We start from the raw sequence: 21966 nt of genomic DNA on the forward strand, positions 1-21966 counted from the left end.
TGAAATCTTTTGGCATCTGTGCCCCGACGCCCTTAGTAAATGCAGAAGCAGGACAGCAGTCCCAGATGATAACCTTTTGCTGTATACCCAACAGTCTTGCAACTGTAAAACCAACCCTAATACATCAAACAGGGCAGAACCGATTAATTTTCTTGTTTTCCTGTGCAGTTCCCAGGTGTAGTGAGGAGATCCCTGGTCTTCTGCCACACTTCTCACTCCGGTTCTATCCTCTTAATATAATTTAATTGCTGCTTTTTTTCCTTTTTTTTTTTCTTTTTTTTTTTCCTTTTTATATTGAAGGAGAGAAAACTTGGGAAGAGGAAAAGAATATACAACTGCAAACTTCAGTTCTTCTGAATTTGTAACAGGCATAAGTACAGCACAGCCCTCTTGCATCACACTTTACTGCATCTGTTACTGCTGGCTTTGGTCTGTTTTGCATCTCTTCTAAATATTCACAAATAGCTTCTTTCCTCCTTCTCTTGCTATTGAACCCTAACCAGCTGCCACTATGAAGTGAAAGAATAGCTGTGCTGCTCGTGCTGACTTACCTGAACACACCACAACTTCTCCATCGGAACAAAAGATCTCGACAGGCTCTGCTGCCAGTTTAAATACACAACAAACACGTTTTACCTCAGGGAGTGACCCCAGAACTGAAGACGAGGAACAGAAGTCTATCACATAGTGACTCCCGCCAGATAATTGTCCTGGCCTGCCACCATCAGTGCTCCTCTGATGGCACCATGGCAGTGGCATCTCATAGCCACTCACAAAACATAAGTTGGGATACGGCACTGCGAGTTACCGGTATTTGCCAGTACGTACTTCACAGTGACGCGGGATTTTTTTTTTCCTGGTACTGAGGGGAAAATAGGGGAAAGATGTCATTTTCTGGGCCACTACACAGAAAATACGAGCAAATACTAACTTCTTTTGGGTAGACACTTAGGACTAAATATGTTTCAGATTAAAGTCACAGTAAATGCAACACTGAGATTTTAACTGACTGCAATACACTCAAAGTTGTATAGACTACACTGCCAAGAGACTCTTTGTGGGGCTCCATTGGCCAGGTATCACTAAAGCTGACAAACAGGACACACTGACAATTGAAATTGGCTTCAAGAAACGGTGCTATATTTTACGTAAAAACCAAAAGGTGAGAGAGACCCTGTCCCTCTAAGCTCCAGATCCTGGAAAGAGCTGGATGACTGGTTTAGGAATATTTAGGTTAACATATGGCTGCCTACACTCTTCAGAGTGCAGTGCTATGTGATATCCTTTCACATGGCCTCCTCTCAAGTCCCATCAGTAAGTACAAAAAGGTAGAGGTAGAATAAAATAAGGGATACTGTGAATTCTCCAGCAACACTGAGTGTGGTAAAACATTCTAAGAGATATTTTTGATCACTTTGTGGTGTGGTTCAAGCTACTCTGCTTTAGAACCCAAACCTCAAAGTTCAACCCACATAACCGCAAATGTGATGATCAATCTGGGTCCGTTATTTTGGTTGCTCTCCATCTCAGGATTTAAATGTACCGGGACATCATTTGTGTATTGCATTTTTCACTTTGACTAATATATCTGCTTCGGTAGGTGTTTGAGAGAGAAGCAGCTCTGTCAGTTGTCAGGCAGCAGACATTTAAGGCACTGGGCAAATTTCCTTCTGCAAGTCTATCGGTATGACTTGGGCATCTCCGGGACACTATTGGGCAAGAAGAGGAGTTTGTGCTACAGTATCTGAGGGCAAGACAGCACTGACCACATGGCTGTAGACGTGTAAATGAAGTTGAGAACACTATAAAACCAGCATTTCCCCCCCCTATTTCCACTGCTTATTGAACCCAGTGGGTCTTTTGAAAGAATATGTGAATTATGGGTAATAACTCCTGAGCTGATCAAGCTGTGCTTCATCAAACAGCAAGAAGTAGCAAGAAGAGCTGTTTTAATCCTTTAAAAAAAATTCCTCACTCTTGGGTAGTTCTGGTCCAGGGTGCCAAGTTAGGACAGCCTAGAGACTTCAAACTGAGGAGTCATCACTGCAGCACAGAGAGGCCTGGACCAGCCTTTCCTTCCCTGGCTCCAGTTCTCATGAGGTGAGGAAATAAAAGCACCAGATTCCCTCACAGAAGCAAGGTGATGGTACAGAATATTCAGTTCAGTTGTCCTAATGGAATATAACCAGGAGACCACACACACATCACACAGTTGAGGCACAATATTAAAGCTACTCTTGCATAGCTATCATATTGCTGTATTTTCACTAGTCAGACCTCCATACTGAGACTGGTCTAAATTTAGAACAGGAGTGACTCATTGGTGCAAAACTGGATGGGAACAAGTGCTTAGGAACACTTTTGGTATTATACTGTTTAACTATAGGATGGGTAACAAATCCTGCTTTTAATTTCTAAGCCATGAGAAGAGGCTGACGTAGCTCTGCATTGCTGTGCATGGTTCTTCTCTTAATGGCCCTAGTTTCACTCATGAACAACCGCACTGCAGCATGCGGCTACGTTGCAGAAATTCTGACCTCTTTTAGCTTTTTTTTTTTCTTTTTTTTTAAGATCACCAGAAAAGTCAAGATGTTCGTCTTTCCACTCTGAACTCACAGTAACAACAAGTAATACGATGAAAACGCTGAAAGTGTTCTTTTTGGTCCTCTAAGTAATGATACACCTATCAAGATGTAACAGGAATAATTTGTTTTGTCCTTTCACCATCCTCTACCAAATATTAAGATTTTTGCTTGGAATGCATTCGTAGCGTGAGCCCAGATTTCTTCTTTCTCAGCTTCATGCTGCATGTGGCTGGATTACCCCTGTGGATTTTGACTGTACAGCATAAACATCAGTAACGGACTGGGAAGTGTCAATGCAGTTAACATCAATCAACAAAATATAAGTCTGAAACACTTCTTATTATGCATGAGAGTAAAAAAGCAAAATAATGGAAATGCATACCATGGTTTAAGCTGTCAACATTTTCCCACCAGAAAAAAAAAAAAAGGCGTAATTAAAAAAAAAAAAAAAAAAAAAAAGGATGAGTAGAGATTCTTAGAACACCACACTATAAGCACGATGCCAAGTTACAACCACAGCACTTGGAGGTCGAAGCAATGACAAGCACACATGATCATGGCCTCCATTAAATAAAAAAAACAAATACCAGGAATGAAAGAAAAGAAAAATGATACAAAACACTAAAAAAGCAATACTATTTGTGAAGACTGATATTCTTGGAGGAAAAAAAAAAAAAAGTAGAGAAGCTGCTATTGCCATGAGATTCAAAAAAAAAATGTCTATGTTTGCCAGCCACATTGCATAACTGAATAGAACGCAGTCACCTGTCTGCTTCCGTTTAACACAGGAGAGATGAGTTGGTCTAGTATATTTGATAGCAGGTTTTAAAATGATTTTCCTGGAGGGAGAGTGGGCCTGAACTTCAGTTTTTTTAGCAAGTTCAGTTTTCTTATACACTGCTATGGACAAGAAAACACAAAAAACATAGAATCAGGAAAAAAACCAGCAAACAGTTTCATATGACAATACATCAAGTGGCAGGCCCACTGCTCCACAACTCCAACCCAATGTGCTGCTTCTACTGGGGTGAACAAATCCTAAGTTGGAAGAGGGGGAGCACCTCAGATGTGTTACCCAGGGATCGGGGGGCATGCCTAGAATGAAATGGGGCCAGTGGAGCAGTGAGCCTTGCACGTGGCTTTTCATATAGTTGTACACTACTGCACTACTGTTAAGGTGCACATCATCTACAACAGAGTAACCGTATAGTACTGTACAATAGTAAGAAAATAATATATATATATATATATATACACACATATATATAGTAATAGGTAGTGTTAAATGAACCTTTTTTCCTTCTCACTTCATCTCTGGAGAGTGTGCTAGGTTCCTTTTTAGCTATTTTCCTTTCAGGAGTAGAAATCCTGCCTCTCCCAGTTTTAAAAGGTTTCTCTTTTTTATGCTTATCGAGAGATGATCTTCGTAATTCTCTCTCTGCCTTCTCCTCTTTAGGAACAGTCTCTAACTGTTCAGTCATGATGCTCCTATCATCATCTGTAGGATCAAAGCAAATTATAACAACAAACAAAAGATTAGTAACAAATGTTAGCCATACTACAGTGAAGCAGGGAAAAAATAATTGAAGACAGAGCAGGTGGATTAATAAAAAAGGCAGACTATTTTACCATTTTTCTGGAACATGCGGAGATTACTATTACAACTATAATAATTTTGCTTTTGATCATTATGATTTGGAAGCAAAACTATTTAACAGACAAAACAGAAAGGATAATGCACACCTTGAGTATCTGCCCAGAGACTGTCTGTGTCCATGATGGAGTCATCGATTGTTGTTTCATCTTTGTAATCGTCACATGTCTCTGTCTTGTAGTCAGTGAGCAAGATCTCTTCTCTCTGGGGCGAGGCAGGAGCTTCTGGGGAGCCCTCCTTGGGCTCAACTTCAATGTCGGCCACTTCCTCAACCTCTGGCTCCTCTTCAGCCTGGGAGTCCCCTGTTTCGATGTCTTCCTGCTGGGTAGCAGCAAAGCGCACACTGTGAGAAGCAGATTCACCCTCATCAACTGTTGTCTGCACCACTGTGATAAAGTCATCCTCCACTGTCACCACCGATTCAATGATGCCTTTCAGTTCAGGCGGTGCTTCTGGGCTACCCTTGGCTAGCATTTCTTCAGCAGTAGGTTGCCCAAAGTCTATTTCTGGGGGCATTTCTGATACAAGATGCTGTTTATCCTCTTCTTTTTCTTCTTGCCCTACTTCTACGTCTTCTTCCTCATGTTCTTCCCCTTTCGTGGCCCCAGCTGTCACTTCACATGGCAGCGGCTTTTGGATTTCCACAGGTTTCACAGCTGTATCAGGAATCTTTTCAGATCCTTCTGCAGGCCGTGGTATGCTCTCCATCTGAATCTCAGCAAGCTCTTCCTGGAGAGGCTCAGCTTTTGGAAGAAGCTCCTCAGAAGGCTCCTTTGCTGGTAACTGTGCAGGCACCTCTTCCCCAGACACAAGTGGTTTTGGAGGTTCTGCTTTGATATCCTCTGGTTTCAAAGATTCTCCATTCAAGCCTTCTTGGGCTTGATCATGCTCTCCACTAGATTCATAAGATTCCTCTTTATCAACCGCCTCTTGATGTACCAGATCAGGCTTAGTTACTTTTTCCTTAATTTCTGTTTCAGACAGTTTGGTGCTGTCCTTCACATAACTAGGCTCAGTCTTGGAAAGTACATCTGCATCTTTTGCTTCTCTGGACAAGACAGTCTGATCTTTCGTTTGAGTGTCTTTGGTTTCAGGCTCTGCTTTTTTAACAGAGGCTTTGTCCTTCCCTGAAGGAAGAGAAACAACCTCACTGATCTTAGAATCTAACTGACTCTGATATTCTTGGTCAGCTCTCCTTGCAGCCACTTCCATATCGTGCTTTATAGCATTGTAATCTGGTTTTATTGGAGCTTCTATCTCGGCTATTTCAGGAACAACACTAAGAGTCTTCTCCTCCTTCTCCATCAACAAAGAAACAGCACCTCTTTCTGCAGCTACCACTGATGGTGATATTCTGTCGTACATTGTATCATCAGTAACATGAACTTTGTCAGTCACACTCTCTTCTTTCATTTCTAAGATTGCCTCAGGTCTTGTCTTCTCAGGCTCTGCATCTTTAATGGAATAGACCTCTTTAGAGTCAAGTTGATCTTCACTTTTTTCTAGCACAGTATCCAGCTTCTCTTTTTTCTCCTGCTCAAAGTCCTTGGCCAGAATAGACTCACCAGTGCCATGCTGACCTAAGTCTTTTTCACTGAGGAATTCTTCTTTTGATTTTTCAGCTGCTGCCAGCTTCACTTCTATTAAAGACAGGTCAGGAGCTAGGCCACGTCTCAGTTTTTCATCTGTGCCTTCGTAAAAGGGACAGGTTTCGCTTGTTAAATTCTCACTGTCCTGAACTGGAGAAGGGAGTGGAACTGTGTACTTATTGAAAACACAGTAGCCCAAGTCTTCCAGCTGGCTTTCTGCTTTTAGAGTTACGTGGTTGTCACCTGTCACAGGTGGCAGAGCTGTGCTGCTGTCTTCCACAACAGTATCAGAAGGAACTGACTTCTTTTGTGCCATCTCAGCATCTGCACTCACAGAGGCTAATCTAGATCTTGTCCCTGCTAAGTCTAACATCTCAGGCAGGTCAGGAGCCAGGACAGACCCATTTTTGTAATAATCTTTGGCCAGGAAAGGTGATTCGGTCAAGGTCTCAGGCTGGACTTTTTCTTCTACCATTGCTTTTTCTTCTTCAATGTGCTCATCTTCCTCTCTGCTACAAATGGGGAAGCAGGGGGCCTTCTCCAGTGCTGGTGTGGTTGCTGGCAAGTAGTCGTCACCTTCATCCATACTTCCACTAGTGTTAGTTAGAATATCTGAAGCGAGGGGAGAAAGATCATGTGCACGACCAAAGCTAAACCCTAGAGCTATTGAATCCAGGCAGGACATGGGCAAGTTAATAGACATACTTCTCTGCTCAATTGCAGATCTCCCCCCAAGTCCCAAGCTCCTGCTCAGAGTTAGGTCATCTTTATTTTTACTGTGGAGCTCTCTCTTATCCCCATAGACTTTGGGGTCAATAGTGAACATTCTTTCTGTTGGGGAACTTGGTTCTTCAGATTTGTCTGGTGCAAAGCTCTGGGCCAGGGTACTGTACCCTATTTCATGAGCAGGTATACTCTGCTGCTGACCCAATTCTGTCTGTAATTCTTCCTCTTCCTCCTCCTCTTTGTCTTCAGGTATTAGACGATCTGTCTGATAAGGCTCATACATGCTCTCTTTAGTGTCACTAAGCTCATAGTAATCACTGCCTTGTTTCAGAGCATCTGCTTTGAAGGCTTCCTCTTTCAGAGCAGAGGTTTCAAAATACTTCGACATTCCTGATCGATCCTCCTCTTCTTTCATTTGATAAGGAGCTGAAACACTTGTCTTATCCTCCTTGGTATCTTTTTTAACATCTTTCTCTTGAGAAGGTTCTAGAGTATGAGTCTTATCAGTGGTTAAACTTGGTGCATCAGGGGCTTTCTCTGTAACTCTGGATAACTGAGTGGTATCGGGGTGCTCTGCTGTTTTTTCAAGGGTGAGTTCATGGCTTAATGTGGCTGGGGCTATCTGTGTGCTTGGCTGGACCTCCTTTTTCTTGTCTACTGTTACTGAGAGCCCACTTTGATCCATTTCTTTTTCTGTTTTGAGAATATCAGGTGACTTCTTAGCTTCACCATCCTTTTCAAAGTCTGCTTTGTCTAGGGAAAGTGTCTTCACTTCAGGTTTTGCAGTAAATTTACCATCATCTAATATTCGAGCCTCCCCTTTATCATAGAAGTCATACCTTTCTTCCTCATCACTCTCATCCTTGGTCATGTCCTTTTCCTCCCCCCATGCAGGTATTTTCTGGGTGCTTGGCGTTTTCAGACCATCTACTGTTACTGCTGAGAATTCTTGCAGAGCTAGCGTCCTGTCTCTGTAGATCTGTTCATCTTTAGTAAGATCTTTGGAAAACAGTTGGTCAGGGGGTTCCTGTTTTGTTTTGGAACTGTCTTTGAATGGAAGCTCCTGGGGGACAGCAGGAGATGGGCCTGAAGGAAGTTCACTTTTGGATGCTTCTGCCTTGGGTTCAGATAGCAACAGAGGACTGTCACCATGGCCGATGGCAAAATCTTGGACATCTTTAAGGTCATCTTTAAATTTCATAGATATCATCTGGTTGGATGATGAGGGCACATCTGCAGTCCTTTCTTCTGTTTTGCTCCCTTTAGGCAGTTCAGACGACAAGTCCTTTTGTGCTTGAGAAGCAGGAGGTTTGGCAGCAAGTTCTGCGATACTGGGTTCCCCTCTCTTTTGTGAATCAGTTTCCAAGATCTGGTCTGATAGAGATGAAGGCATTTTTTCTTTGTCTTTGCTCTGCGAATCCTTTTTATCTAAAGCTTCTGTTTTTGCCGGCTGTGGAACTAAGGCATCATGCTTAGGTTGCTCACCGGTCTTACTGTCTTTCCCAGATTCTTGTTGCTTTGTGTCTAATGGTTCTGCTGTGAAAAGGTGTGCACCCTCCTGGACACGGAATTCCATCTTCGTGGCTGCAAGTAAATCTGAAGTAGTTTGTTTGGGTTTTATAACAAAATTATTAAAGCACTTACACAGGCAGACAGTCACGTGGCTTACAACAACATCTTGGTATGAATGATGGAAAGGAGAGGGAGGCAGATGCAAACATGCAACAAGGCCAACCACCTAGAAATCTGTTTTAAAGTGTTAAATCCTAGTTTCCTTTCAATATATGAGGTTTTATAGTGAAAATGTGAGTTGTGACCACTGAAATGAGATGATTTCATGTGAATTTTTTATCTTCATGGTTTGTACGTAACAGTAGGATCACAAGCAATTCCCACTTCATTGGTATGCTTTGCTGGACTCTGTAGTTTGTTAGTTCTACGTTAGTAAAGTTTGCGAGAATAAGTCAAATCAATAGTATCTTTGTGTGTTGCTGACATTTAAAACATGCATAGTTATACATTTCTATAACTTTTTTTACATTTTTCTTCTACATGCAGCCTAAACTAAATAAATAATGCATACAAAAGGTTTCGTGTCAGAAGAGGCTGGTTTTTAATTATACCAACTTTTGACATTTACTCTTTGGCAAATGACAAAAATTTCACTGCTGTCATGAAACCAGTACATGTAAATCAGGAACAGAACTATGATAATAATAGTCCCAGATCCTAAAGGTGTGGTCTTCAAAATGACCAGCCACCTTCAGCTGTAACTGAAGTCAAAGAGTACTAGGCATGTTTCAGTGACTGTACATCAGGCCCTAATTAAGTTAATTTAAAAGTAAAAATGCTATTCTTGCGGTATGTCACCATATTTTTAGGGAGTAATACCTAGGTAAGTGGTTTTTTATACATGCTCTGTTAATCATTAATAGCATGTTCTTTTTTAACATCCCATGTAAAATAATGATTCCTGTCATATAGAAATCTTCTTATCATGGAAAATATGGAGACAGATACTGCAGAATGTGGCAGAACTTTCTGCCGTAATTTGTAAAAAAAGTTTTATGTGTTTTTTCTAAAGCTCATTACAAGAAGCATTGGGCCAAATCTGAATCTCCCCATATCTGATTTAAAGCCCACGGAGTCATCTTTTTGCTTCAATGAATCAGAAGTCTTTAGAACAATTAGTATCAAAATATTTGTCATTCTTAAAATACTCGCATATGTTAACGTTTAGTCAAAAAAGCAACTGCCATTCTAAACTCTGCATGTAGAAAAAACAGAGCTCTACAACTACAGTAATTTTGCTCTTTTATGTTTTTGCATGTGGTGATGTACTTGCAAAACCTATGAAGTATAAAAACGTGGCCACTGAGTTGATATCATCCTGGTTTCACATAAATTAAACAGCTAGATACTGACTTTCTTTATGTATCCTATTGTGCCTCTTCCTGTAGTGCAGATGAACAATACCAATGTCATCGAAACATATTCTGACTGCCAAAGGCATTTAATATTCTTCAGTTGGGCCAGCCAGAACACTAGCCTCTCAAATGCAGCATTTCTTAGCCAGGTAGTGAATGGGTACCTCACTACTCCACAAAATCTGTCTTTATACCTCATTGTACTGGCTGAAAAGAAATAGCGTTAAAAGGAAAATTTTGAAGCCTAATTCTTACATATCGAAAAAAAAAACTGATTGCAGTAAATATTTTGTTCAGCAACCAGATCAGAACTTCACTCTATGCACCCAATCCTAAACTTTACTATGAAGGCAAATGTCCCAGTGGAACTGATGGAGGTTCTGCCTAAGAAGAGCACTCCAGCAGGGTTAAACATTTGTAATAAGGTAAGACACACAAAAAATCAGAGTTCTGGCAATGATTATGGGGAGGAGGGGTGGACTGCAATGAATGGCAAGGATATGACATAAGAAGCCATAGCTTTAGGGAAGCTAAACCAGACGCATTGAAGCAAATACACCAAAAAAAACCAAACAAAAAACCCAAAAACCAAACAAAAAAACCACAACCAAAATAAAACCCCAAAACACAGCAACCCTGCACACTGCAAATGAAAACATTTCTACAGTTTAAGCCTCTTTATGTCATAGCCAAAGTCAATAAATCCACTTTTTGAAAGAAAAGCAGATGAATCTCTGCACCAAAAAGAAAAAAATATACATATATTAGCAATGTGACTGGCAAACACATCAGAGATGGGGGGAAAAAGGCTTACGCAGAGGAATCAGCTCAGCTGCAAAGCGTATTTATCATGGCAAAGTAAAAAAATTAGGAATCAGCCGCAATGGTGGGAAACCATGTTGTCATACAGCACCTATGCAATCATATTATCTGCTACACACTCTTCAAGCATAATAACAAGAGCAGTCATACTCATCGATGAGAAGAACAGCCAATGAAGCAGCCTTGGAAAGCACTGGAGAAAGCTGGAAAAGGATTCACCGGCAGCAAACACATGCAAACCCAAGGAGGACACACCTTCCTTGGCCGAGGAAGGGGACGTGTCTTTCAGAGGCGTTTCTGCCACAACCGTTACTCTCTCCCTGCTGGGTGCCACACTCGGCACTTTGTCTTCATGACACACTTTGGCCTCCAAACCAGAATCAGACTGACCCTCACAGAGGCCCTTTGCCTGGTCCGAAGGCTCAATGTGCCCGTGCTCTTTCCCCAGTTGCTTCCCAGGAAGAGCAGCAGGTCTCACTTCCACAGCCATCGGACTCTCTACTGGTTCTTCTTGGGGATGGAAAAAGGAGGTGACATCAACACCAACAGTAAACACCAAGCACACAGTTCAACAGGACTGCTTCTGCATAACACTTTCAGCTCTAAACGTTCTGGATTTAAGTCTGTCAAAGGACTGCTAGTATCCAGTCCATTTTTGTCATTGCGGAACTTAATTTTCCTTAGAGGAATAAACAAACAAACACACACCAAACCAAACAACCTGTCTCCCCCAAAGAAGCACATTTATGCTGTAAGATGAGAGCTGAAAGTGTTTTACAGGTATACCTCTCCCAAAAATGACTGTGGGTCAAATATTCATTGCAAATGGAGATGCTATTTGAATGATGGATGGCTCTGACAACACCAATGCATCAATGAGCTCAAAGTACATTGATATTTTTCTGACAAATGTGCTGTTTAATCCAGTACAAGACATTAAATTGAGGTGGAGGAAGGCATGAGGCATTAATTTCTTTCCACTGACCTTGGCAATACTGACTGCTAAATGCCAGCAAGTCAATCTATAACATGGATCCTGGATTTGGTAAAATCTTGAGCCACTTCCATAGTCTTAATAGTCCTTATGCATAGCTGACAACTAACGGATTTGCAAGAATTCTGCCAAGATTTCTACAATGAGTGGGTTTATAAACAATTTCTCCCTTAGGCTGCCTGATATCTGAACTATGTGTGTGAAAAATCACAGATTTAAAAAAAGGGCTCTCCATTTTCTTTTCTGTTCTGTTTCCACACTAGCTCCCAGGCTCCTCATCACCAATTATGTCAAAGAAACCAATGAGTGCAATATAACTTCGTTCATTTGAATTTCTAAAAGACTTCACTCAGCCTACGGGCTCTTAGGATCAGTATAGTAGTATGAAGAGCAGTCTTTACCCATGCCATGGTAGAAGAACGATGAGCAAGGTTTCCATTCTGGACTGTTCTGCTATTGCTATTCAGACAGAATATTACTATGCTCTGTAAGTCAGGATTAAGCGTGAAACCTATGGCTCAGCAACATACCCAAGCAGCTGACCAGTGGTCACGCTGCAGTCAACCTGATGACCTCCGTGGTTTAAAGTGCGTCTCACACTTAGAGGCCTTTGCTGAATCAGACTTAGAACAAAGTGGTTTGGAATCTGGAAGTGGCTGTATCCAGTCTCTTGGTATTAAAGTAAAACCTCTTTACAATGGCTTGATTTTCCTCCTGAGATTGGCACAGTTAAAGCCAGACAATCAACCATCCACTTCAGTTATGGCCTTCAAAAAGTGATTTGACAAACATTATACATTATTATATTATTTTATATATATACATTATACATTATTAATAACATATAAAAATGTACTTAAGGTTAAATACTGTATCTTAAATGAAGAGAAGCCAGAAGATTCAGAATCAGAAACTGGACTGATGCCTGAGTGTTACAGGGATATTTCCACATGGGCAGATTGTAAAAGCAGCCTGCCAGAACAGCAGGTATCCAGCTACAAGAGGCCTTGACTTGAATAATTTGCTTTACTTCTCTTTTTCTGATTTTATGTAGTTTTACATGTGCATCCCTTTCAACTAAAAAAATTTAAGGAAGGCCTCTCATTTTACTCTGAGCAATTTCAGGTATACACCTCCATTTCCTAAGACACTTCACACAGTGCCACATGATTAAAACTCATTTCTCACCAAAGTAGAGAGTTATCCCTACTTAATGAAGGAATCCTGCAGACTCCCTTTGTGACTCCTCTTAAGCCAAACAGACTGCGATCTTGGAGGCAGCAACTGGGGAGGGCTGTTTCATAATGCCTATCTTTTCACTTATGATCAAGCTTATTTCCCTTTTTTTTCCCCCTCATAGGTGTTCTGAGATCTTACACTTCCACCAGGGGTAGATGTATATGACTGAAAAGGAAGCTGCCCATGAATTAACCCATCCAGGAGTGCTCTAAGTACAGCTACAGGCACCCAGCTATAGTAAGGCTACTCCTGTGATTTTCTGTCTTCCTGAGCTTCAGGTAAGACATGCTGATATAAACAATCTTCAATTATTAGCATTGATCTCTTTCTGGTGCTGTTGCAGCATTAGGCTATATTATCCTGTTAATTCTGAACAACTCTGCTGTTCTTGAAATGACCCAGTGAACAATTTCAAGTACACACCTCCATCTTCCTGAGACACAAACCTTTAGAGGATTCAGTACTATTTTTAACTTCAGCTCCTGCGTCCCAAGACTGAGTTAGTCAAATGCTGCGAGATGAAACGTGATCTATTTAGCCGTGGAGAAGAAGTCGGCATTCCTGTTAGTCACCGAAATAGATTATGCCTTGATTCCTCAAAAGCCATTTCACTTTTACGTAACCCCCACTGAGAAAATACTACTTACTGATGTGTCCAGACCATAGAAAAAAGGGGTATAGAAACACATTAACAGTAAACTTTTTTTTTTTTCCTCCTTGTTAGCCTTCAGCTGACACAATGTTAACTGGGTGTATCCACAAAACAACTGGAGATCAAACATGACCCAATACTGCCTGAAGTCACCTGTGTATGCTGGAGTAAAATTGATCTATTTTGCCTACTGGAGAATTAAAGACTTTCTACCCTGATTTAAGCAGGGAACATGGTTTCACTGACCCCAAAGTTGCATTCATGGCTCACGCTGCAGCTTCACTTTGAGATGGAGACTCTGAAGGGGTGTCACTTCCATGTGAGGAAAAAAAACCCCTAGGTTTCCCTCCCCAGAAAGCAGCAATCCCAGGCACACATATAATGGAATGGATGGCAGGTGGGTAGAGGGGAAGAGGAACAAAATGGGACCATGTTTAGTTCACCTTCGCCATGGCCCAACAAGACCTCTGCGCTCTTCACTGTGGCACTGGGACGTGTACTAGAGCCAGTCCACTCCGAGCTGAACAAAGGGTGTTCATAGTACTCCTCGTCTGAATTGTAGGGCTCATCATCAGGCACAGACACTGAAATGGAGGGGGCCAGGTGTTTACGCCACTCCCTGCTGGCAGCGGGCCCACAGCCCGGGCAGTGCTGCAGCGGTCCCACCTTATCCTCCGCCCCTTCATCTACAAATAGACACACACAGACAAAAACTGCAGGACAGACAGACAAAGAAAAGACAAGACAGGATGGACACATGCAACAACAGCCACTGCCTCATACTGCAGAGCAGATGAAATCAGCCAGGCTACAGGTTAATGCAGGATGGAAGAATAAGGCAGCTGTGCATTTTAACACATGGGCCACATATGTGGTGTCTCCTACAGTTTTTATGAACATTGGAAACCAACCGTCGCAATAAGCGCATTTCAAAACTATACTCTCATTATTTAGAGGAATATATATTGTATACAAACCACATCTCACAACTTGCACTGCTGCTTAAAGGTATTACACAGCTGACCGACTGTATTTTAAAAGCATCCCAACGCAGTTGTAACCCCCAGAGTCATCAGGTGAACTACTTGAAAGTGTAAATTTTAAAAAGGCCTTTAATTAAAAAGAAAACCACTTTGGTCAATGGTGGATTTATTTCTTACTGTATCTATTTCAAAATTCCCCACTTCCTTCTTTTCCCTGTAAATAAGTAACATTCAGATAATCAAAAAAACCCTTCCCCAAATAGCTAGCTACCTTTTTTTCCTGACAAAGGCCACAAAAAGCTGCCCACAGCAATCTCTCTTAGTCCTATATTTTATGCTGTTGTGTCATGTTTCCGTGGGTGAACTAGCTCCCACCTCAGTGTTTGTCAATGCTTTGGAATGACAGCTTTATTCACCCTCTACTGTAGCATTGCAGATAATCACATAATCATCTCAGAACTACACCAGCTACTGACAGCTACAAGGAGGGGGAGCTTGGGTTTGGTTTTGCAAGACAAAGAACACAGCCCAACAGAAATCATTGTCCTGCCATCCAATCCATGCAAACCTAAAGGGGAGACTTGAGAACTCGTGTCAGTTAAGGTGCCCTCTCACCGTGAATAAAGTTATGAAAAACTAAACAGCTAGTACTAGAGAAAATACGTTTAAGCCCGTTTTCTGTGTATGACAACCGGCAGTTCACAGGGTGCCTTCAGCAGCTGCAGCTATCCTGTTGCATCTCCTACTAGCGTCAAGAACAAGCCCATGCCCGGTGTCCCTGGCCTTTCTCCAGGCAATTGCAACTTAAAGCATTTCCCCAGGGCCTCCAAAACTTTCCTCTCAGATCCAAAACACTCAGTCAGAAAGCAAGGTTTTAACACAGGCAGCCCAACAGAGATTAACCAGATCTCTGTGTGTGACCTGGAAACAAGACACCTCACGAATGCAGCTGTAACTACCGTTATCCAAGTCTTGGAAAGCAATTTTTATCTAAACCAATTCCATCTATAAGAGCTCTAAGGTTCTTTCCCTGGCAAATAACAGTAATTTTTAAGTTTCTTTCTATAGCACACCATGACAAGACATCTATAGCTTTAAAAAAAACTCCTTGTGCTTTTTGCAGCAACATGGCAGGAAGTGTCATGTAATGTAATGACATGTATTTCTTCCACCTGGCTAAAGAAGTATCAACCCATTCAGCCTCAATCAGCCACAAAAAGGAAGAAAAGAACATTAATCAATGGCAATATTAGTAGCTCCAGTATGTATCATTGTGCTGCAAAAGGAAGATGATCCATGTTTCAGACTGCCCTGAGGCTGGTCAGGACTGAAGGTAGGCTGTGTGCACCTATGCACATACACAAATGCCACCCATGGAGCTTCAAGAGAACTGTTCTCACAATTTATTTCAGCACACAAAGAGTGCCTGAACCACTGATAGTTTAGTTGCTTTGCTCTCATGGTGGAATCCAAACCGCAGATTCAGGGGTTTATGCATGCTTAAAAGAGGTAGGTGTGGAACCCACCTCTGCCAAGCAGGAAGATCTGCCGAGCACTGCAACAAGCAATGCCAAACACAGGGCTGAGCCTGAGCTCCCACCTTTCCCTAGTACTTCAGAGCCAGCAGCAAGGCTGTAGGGAAGCAACTTGAAACACTTGCGATGCAGAACCTGTGCATTTCTTCTCCACAGAAGCTTCTACAAAATTCAGTGTCAGATCTGATGGGGCTCACGGTTTGCAAAAGGCTAGTTACACGGGCTGAGGACATGTCTCAGAGTGCGAGAGACCAGGAATCAACTCCCTCCTAAACCTGAGAAGATTCAAAACTAAAACTCTAGCTTCTTTGCAGGGTGCCCTCACACTAGTCTGTGTATTACTGTGGACAAGAGTGGAGAGGGTTGACACAGGCACCATCTCTTCCACTAGAACTGGGACATTGTAGAGAAAAGGAGGTTGATACGGTTGGAAGCAGAACGCAGAGCAGGAGGATGTGCAAAAGCGGAGGCTCTCCTTCCAGTTATGGGTCATATTTATCCAGGGGCCCTTCAGAGGTAAAATGCGTCAAGAAGGGTGAAGGTGAAACCCCAGGACTTCTCTATACTGATACAAACAAGGCTGAAAAATCCTTCTTTATAGGCTCTGAATGGATTGTAGGCAATGCAGGCTCCTTAAAACTACAGGAACCAACAACAGTAAAAATGCTTTATATACATATTATTGTGATAGTCCAAATTCATTAGGAGTGCAAAGTCTAGTATTGTTAGGGGCTGTTATGTCTGTGGCTATTACAGATTTACATTGTTTATTTATCAGTTTTAATCAAGATATTTTGAAAATTACTGCAGATAATTTCATTTACAAGATAATGATATCTTTAAAGGATTTGCTTTTATCTCAGCAACAAGAAAAAAAATCATTTCTTTGTTATTTTAGTCCCTTCTAATAGTTCTTTTTCATCTCAAAGCATGGGAAAAATTCTCAATGTATTCTAAAGTCCAAGACTAAAATCACTTCTTACAAAGGCTAATTCAGTTTTAGCTTCCAGGTATCTTTTGAAAATGCCTTTCAAGAAGTAATTTTCACTGTAAATAGATCCATTTTCATAGGATACTTCGTTCCTTTCAGTTTGCAAAATATTCTTATTTGATATTTAAAGCCTAATCTGAAATGCCTATTTCAAAATGGAAGACAACCCATCAAAGGCATCCTTCTATGTTGTAACATCTAGAAAAATTTTTACATTAAAACATTGTTGACCATTGTCAAAAGGCACAGAGCACAAAAGAAAAGCCACGTTGGCAAGAGAATATCGCATCAGCCCTGCATGATCAGATACAATTGATAAATTGAAAATTTTCGGAGCAAAATTATGTTACTGTAGTTGAAATAAATGAAATAATTTCAATAAGTCAGTCATCTTACCTTCTGCAGCAGTATAAAGGGACAGGCTCATTTGAACGTTTTTCTGCAGTCAAATGAAGGAAACCTACATCCACTGACTCCTTTCTCTCATGAAATACACTTGACCCACAAACCTCTCTGTCTTTTCTACCTTTTTTTTTTTTTTTAATTTGCGTTTGCTGCATGGCTGGCCACATCCACCTTTGTCATGTCTACAACAGTGATTTCCTTCCTACCATGACTGAAGGAAGCCCTTTTGGATTCACAGCAATGAAACACACTCTGACAAGTGCATTGGGAAAATGTTCTAAGAGAAGGAGTAAAAGGGAGGCCTGAGGTAGATACACACAACAAGCATTCACCTTTTTTGCTCAACAACTGTAGAATTAGGTTAAATTAATATATTGTATTCTACTGAGCAGACAGACAGACAATGTAAAGGTGCATGAGGATGGACAGCCAGATGGTATAGGGAACTGAAAGGTTAAACAAGTACAGTAAAATTGGGTTAAACCCTACTGATGCAAACTCTTCCGAATGGGAGTTTTGCTTGAATAAAAATGACAGGTCTGGCTCAATCAAGTCCACAAAAGCTCAACTTACCTATAGAAAACAAGGACCACAACTACTAACACAGAGCAGAACACAAGACTTTTACTACCATTAACTACATTAACACCACTGATATTTTGGGAAAAAGAACCACAAAAAACATCTGGTGAAATTGTTTTCCAGAAGTTCCCTCTGTTCATCAACCAGCTCTACTGTGAGTTCCAGTTTCAGAGCTGGACATAAACAAGAAGCTTCCAGCAGAGTGCATTAATGACTCAGCACATCATTTCTCTCCATACTTCCCCTACAAACCTACACTTTTAGAATTTATACAGGCCATCTGCTTGGAAAAAAATGAAGAGCTGAATCAAAATTTTGTCATGGAAAAGTCTCATTTCAGTAACATTAAAGGAAATGATTTTAATGTTTTTGAAAACTGTGGCATTTTCTAAATCATCAAAATGTCTCCCAAATACTGACCTTTCAGTCCTTGCAACCACCCCTGCAGGGTAGGCAAGTGCTATTATATTAACTGAATTCTACATGTACAGAAAGAAGAAAAACAACGATGTTAAGTGACTTGCTGAGTCATATGCACAGCTGGGAACAGCATAGTCCGGTAGTTCTTAATAACCTCAAGTTGTATAGTCTTTTGCCACCTTCTTATTTTAACACAACTAGCAAAGTGGTTTCCATTTGCTTAGGGGGCAATCTACAACCTTCTGTCAACTAATCAATATGAGTAATTTATGAAATCCTAAAATACATTTAAATAATACTGCTGATAAAACAGTACACAAAGCTAATCCTCAGCTAAGGATGTTTGACCTAAGAACCTTGACATTGGCCCGCAGCAGAAAAACAAGCCCTTTATTGTGATACAAAAAACCAAACAGCATATGCTGAACTAGGCAAATGAACTATATATTACAAAATAGTAGTAAACCCCTGGTAATAATTCTAAAAGCCTCTGCTAATGCCCTACTAGCTTCCTTTTCCGTTAGTAGTTTTGATTGCCATTACCTCTAGGTGACGACTCTAGGAATTGATGTACTATTTTTTTAAAAACAATGTGTAGATTTTTTTTTTTTAAGATCAGCAATCAATTAATCAAAAATTTTTATATTGGTTACTAACCACATCCAGTAGGTATTTTCAGTACAATGGACTGACAAATGTTGTTGTTGACACAGCCCATAATTGCATGTCCTGGTTTTGTTAAAAACAAGACCAGTTCTCTTTTAGTGAATTTTCCTTTCAGCTAAGTTCTTCTACATACCTTCTAAGTAACTGCATGTTTTTTGAGACACTGCACTCAGAAGCTGATAAGATGACCAATGGAATGCAGAAGAAGCCCCATGTTTAGATTTATTGCTATAACAACCAAGGATTCTGATAACTGGACATATTTGCAAGGAGGAGCAGACAGAACAGGTGACTAAAACTGACCGACTATTCCATCCCATGCACGTGACACACCCTATCAAAGTGGGAGATCACAAGGGTCTCGCTCTCTTCGACCATGGCCGGCATCTGAAGGGACCCTGCCCGTCATCCCTGCGATCCAAGGTCTGGTTCCAGACCCTGCATCCCTGAATCCAGTTTCGGTTTACTGTGGAGTCCAGCCCAGGACTTGCGGGTGCCTGCCCTGCAGCCGCTGGAGCCACGCCAGCTCCATCCACCGCAGGAGGGGGGAACCCTGTGCTACCCCGGGATATTCAAGATTGGTTTTGTATATTTTGTATTATTTTCTCTATTTATTAGTAGCACTAGTAAAGCATTTAAAATTTTTTTTTCTAACTTGCAAGTCTAAGTCTCTCTCCATTTTCCTTATCACCTTTTCCTTAGTGGGGAGGGTGGGGGGTTAACAGAGAGCATCTGCCACAGTTTATTGTCGCCCTCAATAAACTTTGACAGATTTATTGGTGGCCCATACAGGGGAAGATAAGAGAAACTGTGACATTGCTTTATCTTAAAAATGACCACAGGATGGAACATGCCTAATTGCGGTGTCCTGATAAACTAAGAGCTCGACTCTGTTAGCACATGAAATAGGAACCATCCACTTGCAAAATTAACAGAGCCCCTGTGTTAAAATACCAACAAAGTTTGTTCAGCAGATGATAAATTATTTCCATTCATTCATTTAACAAAAAGAAAAAAAAAATGCTAAAAGAAAATCCAAGAAAGAAATAAATGGACACATAAAAACACTATCGGAATGGCAGAGTTCAACTGACAGTCCCCTGGAGATTCTGAACCCAAATCCTTCCCTCATATCCACATGGTATGGCTCAGTTCTAACATATTGCTGTCTCCCTATACTGAGGGCCTTGATGCGGCAATTGTCTTCTGCTGGACAAAGCATTGACGAACATGCTTACCATCGTGACAACTTCACTGGGGTTTAGGCCTCCGCTTAAAATGAAGCCAACACTTAAGTTCTTCATTGTAGAGGATTTTAGCAGAAGGAAAATGTAGTGAAACTGAACATTCATTGTGCAGAACAAAGCAGAAATTTGCTTTGTGAGACTAGGATTTGACTCCTGCACCCTGTGTACAGAACCCCCAATACACACAGGCATTGAAGCATGACTTACAGGTTGAAGAACAAATAAATGATCCAACTCTGAATCTCCTTGCTTTCATGCATTTAAGATTCCAAAAACAAAGCTAATGGTTATTAAAAAAAAGCAGCCAAACAAATCCAAAGAAAACAAAGATGACCCCTACTGAATCACAGTTTTGGTGACCACATTGGGACGGCAGACATCTTGGCTCATATTGTGTATAACAGACAAAAAAGCAAGCATCACCATCTTTTTTTATTTAATATGGATGTACTTAACATATCCTGTCAGTGACCTCTGTGCATATGTGTCTACCTCATCCATGCACTGCAGCTGGTTTGCAGATGGGGAGTTATTGCTAGGGAATGCCCTATCTTTTCACATGAAGCTGCGGAAAGTATCTCCATTTTCTGATTTCCCCCATCCTTTAGGTTCATATCTCATCCCTTCTGCTGACAGCTGTGCACTGCCATGTCCAGGAGACCCTTACCTTCCTCCAGAGCTCCAGTCTGCTCAGAAGCTGGCGATGGAGGTGGGGAAGGAGGCAGGTTGGCGGATTCTTCAACTGCTAGAAATCAAACAGTGAAAACGAGATACAGCAATTAATTCTGGGGAGACTGATGCTTGGTACAAGCTGCGGTCAGCCTCTTCTGCCCAGCTGAGGGAATTATTCAATGGAGATTTGTGCCTAGTGGATTTCCAGATAGACCCTTTTGGAATATATGGACTTTTAAAGTTACAATAAAAGAATATCTTTTTTTTCAGATGGTATGAATTATTTTCAAAAATCTGGTCACAGAGTACAATACAAAAATCAAGTACAAAGTTATCTTTTAAATCAGTATTGCCACTTAGAAAACCTTCAGGCATCCAAAGCAACAACAATAAAGCATCTGAGCATGAGAGACTTTATAAATTAACACAGATTGTCAGAAACTGGCATCCAATCTCTTTAATTCACCTTGAGTACACAAATAAAAGAAACATTCTGCATGCTTTTTTTATTCTTCAGCTGAGTTCAAGGTTAATCAGAGAACACATGCAAACACTGCTTGTCTAAATTCAAAAGACATCAGCATAGGCGACTTATGTCAGCCATGACATATTAGAGATTCAGCTGAGCAAAGTACAGTGAAATCTTAGATGCACTTAGACTAGGCTTTATATTCATTCACAAGTCTAGATGCTGAAACCAGATGATGTTTCTTCAATTATTTCAATTCAAGTATGATGAAATCCTAAACAAACTGCTTCTAAAATGAACTCAGCATAACCTCTGCATCTGATTTCATACCAAGTACTTTAAGATTTTTTTTTTTCTTTAAAAACAGTTCCACTATTGGGACATCTGTTTTAACATTTAGGCAGCTCTCAGCAGGCAGATCTCAATTTCTGATTCAGGGCTTCTTCCCAAGCACGGAAAGGCCAGTTTGAAAGCCACAGCAGAATTTGCCAGGCCTCCTCCTATTGATTTCTGTATGGTTTTGAAGAGCCCCTTATGTGACTTGTCCTTAAGATGTGCTGTCCAGGGACAGAGTAATTATATCTTCATTACAATGCAATTCTATCTGCGCTTACTTAACACTCACTGACCACAGGAACTGCAGCACCAACAGTTACTCACTGAAGACATACTTCTCACAATATTTTTTTAAATGTCTTATCTAACTAATTTTGCCTCATCCAGGCCCCAGTGAAGCAATCTGTGCTTAAATATGTATGAAATGTTTTGCAGAATTGGGGTCTCCCACATAAAATTGAGTCTCTATAAG

At 41.0% G+C, this 21966-nt stretch overlaps 1 protein-coding gene across 3 annotated transcripts in view; it reads right to left on the bottom strand.

Annotated features, from left to right (window-relative positions):
* Positions 1–21966, bottom strand: part of MAP2 (microtubule associated protein 2) — a 98508-nt gene that overhangs the window by 25200 nt on the left and 51342 nt on the right. For 2 of the 3 annotated variants that reach the window (XM_065637394.1, XM_065637393.1), the window contains exon 4: positions 20685–20762. In XM_065637394.1, the coding sequence (XP_065493466.1) occupies positions 20685–20762 (78 nt within the window). Of the gene's footprint in view, positions 1–3350; positions 3486–3876; positions 4084–4328; positions 8151–10558; positions 10811–20678; positions 20763–21966 lie in introns of all 3 variants that reach the window. The other variant, XM_065637392.1, reaches the window with a different exon arrangement.

This window comes from Caloenas nicobarica, chromosome 6 (assembly GCF_036013445.1).
Source record: "Caloenas nicobarica isolate bCalNic1 chromosome 6, bCalNic1.hap1, whole genome shotgun sequence".
NCBI lineage: Eukaryota > Metazoa > Chordata > Aves > Columbiformes > Columbidae > Caloenas > Caloenas nicobarica.